A 5,059-nucleotide genomic window follows, 5' to 3' on the forward strand; every position below is an offset into this window, starting at 1 on the left:
GGAGCTTTAGATCCATGGCACAGGCCTGTACCCCTTGAGCTAAAGGAGTACATGAAAGCAGCAGGAGGCAGCTATCCTCTGTGAGCCAGCCAGTGGTTGGAGACATGACATGTTGCCAGTAGTTTACCTATTTATTTGCTAGACAGAAAAAGAATATTAGGAATCAGGATTTGGGAATCCCATACCTGAATTCAGAAGGCCATGGGATTTAGCTATTTGCTGTAGTGTAGTTGAGCACTTGTATTTGAACATTAGCTCTGATAAACCAAGGGAAAAAGTGAACAATGACTCACAGGTATGGCATATTAATGATACAGAATTTGCTTAATGAAACTTGATTTTTAAAAAAAAGTCTTTTCTACAACCTTGTCTATAAAACAGAGACTACAACATATCCATGCCTCCCGAGAAGCGAGTGAAGCCTTGTTCATTAAACTACTACTATATACACAGAATTTGTTTCTTTCCAGTGGATTGCTAAACCTCAATAGCTTTTAGACCAGTTTTTCTTGAAAGAAAAAAGACAGCACCTCATAATATACCCTTGTTTCTTGTACCTACACAGAATTTGTTTCTTTCCAGTGGATTGCTAAACCTCAATAGCTTTTAGACCAGTTTTTCTTGAAAGAAAAAAGACAGCACCTCATAATATACCCTTGTTTCTTGTACCTGTGTTTCCAACACAGAGAAGGGCAACACAGCCATGATCGACCACAAGTGTTTTAAACATGGCTTTGAACTGGCTTGGCATATCTATTTGTCTAAACTTTGGCATATTTTTAGGGAAAGGACAAAAAAATTGTTTCTAACTCAGCAATATCCACTTGTCCCATTTCAGGTTCCTGGTCTAAGCCCCATCAAAGAATGAGATAGGAACCTGTACATAACTACATCAGCGAGGCTACTTTTCTATAGGCACACTCAGGACAGTAACAACTGATGCCCAAATTTCCCCAAAAGTCAGAGGCAAGCAAACAGCTAAGTAGAATTAGAATGGGAAACTACTTTATAAGGTGAACTTCAGCAGACTGATCCTGTTTTGCTGTCAGCTTATCAGTGCTTGAACCTAGTTTGAAGACTGAGAACTAAACCAGAAGATTTGGAAAAGTTAGAAAACTTACACGAGTATGTTCATAAATACAGTTGTCAATAACATCTGCAAGAGTTGCTCCTTCATCCAACAGGCCAATGGAGTAATTTGCATCCTCAAGAAATCCTTTCATCTCAGCCGTATTCCACAAAGCCGACAGTCATAAACCAAGAAACACAAGGGATGGCTTCCAAGCCTTATATCCGGGTCCTTAAATTATGCAACAAACTGTACAAAGAAACATAAATCAATGGGAAAAGGGCCACAAAGCGTACTATGCCACTATTTAAACATTAGAAAGCTTTTGATGCCTGATGTACTACAAACAGTAACACAAAAATCAAGTGTTTTTTTACTCTGGCCACCCTCCATTTGCCAAGGATAAGGACAGTACAGTTCTACTGAAGCCAAGAATAAAATAGAAGTTGTGTACTTTAAATCTGATACTAACTTAAAGACAAGTAAGAAACCACAGATGCAAGGCTGTTCTTGAGAAGCACACCAGACTGTGTACACTGATCTGTGCTCAGCTTATACAAACTACAAAAATACTGCAAATGCAGCATTCTTGTACAAACACCTCAGCTCAGCTGTTCTCAAGTATGGCATTAGTATTCAAGTACACAACTGGAAGACTGTCTCAAATACAGCATTTCTGAATCTGTTAAACAGAACTTCTAGTTTACTGATTAAATGTAAGCACTGCTATTTGTTATATTCATATATTTGTTTTACCTGGTGTTTTTTGTTTAGATGCTAATTTGTAACCAAAAATTACAATTAATCTCAGGAAGTGGAACTCATATTAAGAGAAAGTAACTGTTCTAGCCCAGCTTTATTTGCATCTTGTCTATCCTCAAACTTCCATTGGAAACTGCATGTTGTTTATAAGCAGTGTTTTCCAAAAGATAACCCAATCAGCAAGGTCCCAAGATAGAAAATGTTGCTAAATATACACCATCTTCGAATATGAATTAAATAGTCTCAAGTAAAAACTGGTAGACAGCAGAGAACTACCAACTGCTGATTATATACCATCACCAGCCTTACCTGGTGAATACAACCGCCCACAGTTTACATTCCATTAGTTATAGGTCTTGTTTAAAAGCCAATTTGTTACCTATGACTTTACAGCAACTGACTGACCAGACTTTGTTTCAACTGTCATTTTTTTATGACTAACACAGGACTGATCAAAACCAGCCACAGCTAACTGGGTTCTTTCTTTACATGAGCTTTTTTTTTAACCTCAGGAAAAGTTGCATAGTACTTACAATTAACCAGTTGTTTTCTAAAGCCATCTGTACTTGGCCTTAAAATAACAATTTCTCAAACTAAAAGTGTTGATAGAAACCAGAAACATTAAAGCTGAAGGTAAAATATGCTTCACTAAAACTCTAAAAGCTAAGATGATAATTTTGGCCTCAAATGGTCACAAGGCCATGGTATTAGCTCTGACTCATGTCTTTTTTCCACCACCTCCCTATTTGCAAGGTAAGTTTGGTTAACATTGTTAATAATATGAACAAATTTACTTTTGCTCAAGCTAATATTAAGACAACTAAGCAGCAGTTGCTCCTGCTTGTCACTACCCTCAGTAATGAGGAAAAGAGCCAGCAGAGTTTTGTATGCTTTCTGCGTAACTCAAGGATGCCACCTATGTTTCCTAAGAGCAGCATTTACCACCAGGTGAATTTAGCTCAGGCAGCAAGAATTTTCAGTTACATTCAGAAGCTGAATGACAGCGACAAGTCTGTTCTTACACAGCATACTTGTCTTTTCCTAGGCAAGGTAAGAACATACTTGTCTCACACATACAGCAAGACATATGCTTATTTAAGGGAATCCTGAAGATCCAAAACAATCATGAAAGAGCAAGATAAATCATCACAGCAATATGATAATTAAGTAAATTACAATTATAAAACAATTACTGGGAGACAGACACTATAATAACCAGCAAAAATGTCTTCAGTCAGTCACATCTTGGTTTAAGACTGAGTAACAGCTAAAACTCCTTAAAAACCAACACCAAACAAAAAGAGACAAGCTTGTGAATTAAGTTTGACTTAAAACCAGTGAAACAAACATGAACACCATAGTCATGTTTATGCAGCTGCTGTCATGCTCTGAACAGGAACTTCATCAGTATCCCTCACTTGCCAACTGATTAGCATAAAGTCCTCAGCATGTTCACCTCCATAAAATATCCATAATTTCCAGGAGCAGAGCACCAAAAAGTTGGGGATCTTTTTGTGGTGGGTTTGTGTTTGTTGATTTAAAAAAAAAAGAAAAACAACCTGGAAAGAAAAGCTAGCATCAGCACTTTGCTGAAAATTTGATATAGCTCTGGAGTATTCAAAAAGCGAAGATCAAAAGAAAAAAGCTAACAGCAGAGTTTAATTCTTTCAGCGTAAGTTCTTTATACTATGTTTTTTTATACTAAGTTTTGAAGTACTTTATGCAACCTCAGGAACTTGCTGGTTGGGTAATGAACACATTACACTTTCCTTTTACAACAACAGCTCTTCTGTTGTCTTCTTGCAAAAATAAAAAAAACCCAGAGTAAATAAACAACCACACTGAACAACTGCAAGAACACGGTGATTTGCATTTTCAGCAGATTATTGAAATATAGAATATCCATTAACCATTCAGAAACCACAAGTTCATTAATCCTTCTGTGACAGAGGACAAACATTTTATGCTTCATCTAAATCTGTAACATCTTTTAGGTCACATCTAGCCTGGCTTCTGACTTCAAAAGTTCAACAAAACTCAGTGGCAACATTTTGACACAGTAACTATGTACAGGAAGGGCTCCCATGATCCCAGTTCATCTTTCCCTCTCCCCGCTCACATCCAACCCATAAATAGTGTAAGTACCTGCAACTGAGTGCATGTGAGAAACTGGGCTGGCAGAAGCCTCATATCTGAGTTTCTCTTTACTGTTTATTCAAGCTGGACAAATTCCATGTTTCTGATCACAAGCCCACAATTCCCTGATACTATAAGCCTGTTAAAAAGCCCAAAGGCTGAACTCAAGCAGATCCACCATGTATACAAAGGTACTATGTAGCTAGATTTTAAAGTTCTGTTGGGGTTTTCTTGTGGGGTTTTTGTTGTTGCTTTTTTGTACTACAAGCCATTTCCTGCACTGAAGTGTGCACCCACACAGTGCAAGTCACTTCCACTGAACAAACACACACCTCTGATCGCCCTGCTGGGAGGTGTCAGCACACCCAGTGGAGTCACTACAGCACTGAAAAGATTTTTAGACTCAGACACCCCCCCCCTCCCCGTGCAGGCTAATTGCTTGTGCTTGTATTTCAAATGAAGAAGCTCAATCTAAACAGCTAGCTTTTTTCTTCAAGTCTTGGTGTTCATCTAAGTTACACTGGAGTAGATTTAAGCTAATTCTGTAGTACTCTTAAAAGAAAGGCTTTTTCATAGCGGTGTCTATAGCTTTCAGACAGAGATGGTGCAGAAAAATACTTTCCTCCAAAAGCTGTCCTTTCACTTTTGGGAAGATCCTATGGGGAGGAGGGGGAGAACTGATTTAAAAGTAAAGCATAGAAGGAAGAAGCCTCTGTACCACAAACTCCTCAAAACCAACAGAAAGAACATTTATCTGGCAAATCAGCTTTGACAAAGGTCACTTCCTGAAACAGCTGTCCCTCACAGTTCATTCATCCACATGCATCTTATGGTCAAGAGGCAGGGACAAAAAGGAATCTATGCTAGTACAGACGTAATAAAAAAGCTTGCAACAAACCATGAACAATGCAGTATAACCACTCCCAGGCTGTTGCACAGCATTTGATTTTTCTAAGTTTTTTTAACTTTGTCAAAGTTAACATTAACCTACTGAAGTCTGTCCTCAGAGTCACAGCCCGCTCTTCTCCTCTCCAATCTCTCCTGCTCTGGAAGAAATTACATCTTTTCAGTCTTGTTGAGAACAAGATCGGA

The 5,059-nt window shown here is 38.2% G+C and overlaps 1 protein-coding gene across 1 annotated transcript in view; it reads right to left on the bottom strand.

Annotated features, from left to right (window-relative positions):
- AZIN1 (antizyme inhibitor 1) overlaps positions 1–5,059 on the bottom strand; it is a 21,044-nt gene that overhangs the window by 11,956 nt on the left and 4,029 nt on the right. The window contains exon 2 of the mRNA XM_010180989.1: positions 1,122–1,318. Coding sequence (XP_010179291.1) covers positions 1,122–1,223 — 102 coding nt within the window. The 5' untranslated portion in view covers positions 1,224–1,318. The remainder of the gene's footprint in view (positions 1–1,121; positions 1,319–5,059) is intronic.

This window comes from Mesitornis unicolor, unplaced genomic scaffold (genome assembly GCF_000695765.1).
Source record: "Mesitornis unicolor isolate BGI_N332 unplaced genomic scaffold, ASM69576v1 scaffold21453, whole genome shotgun sequence".
NCBI lineage: Eukaryota > Metazoa > Chordata > Aves > Mesitornithiformes > Mesitornithidae > Mesitornis > Mesitornis unicolor.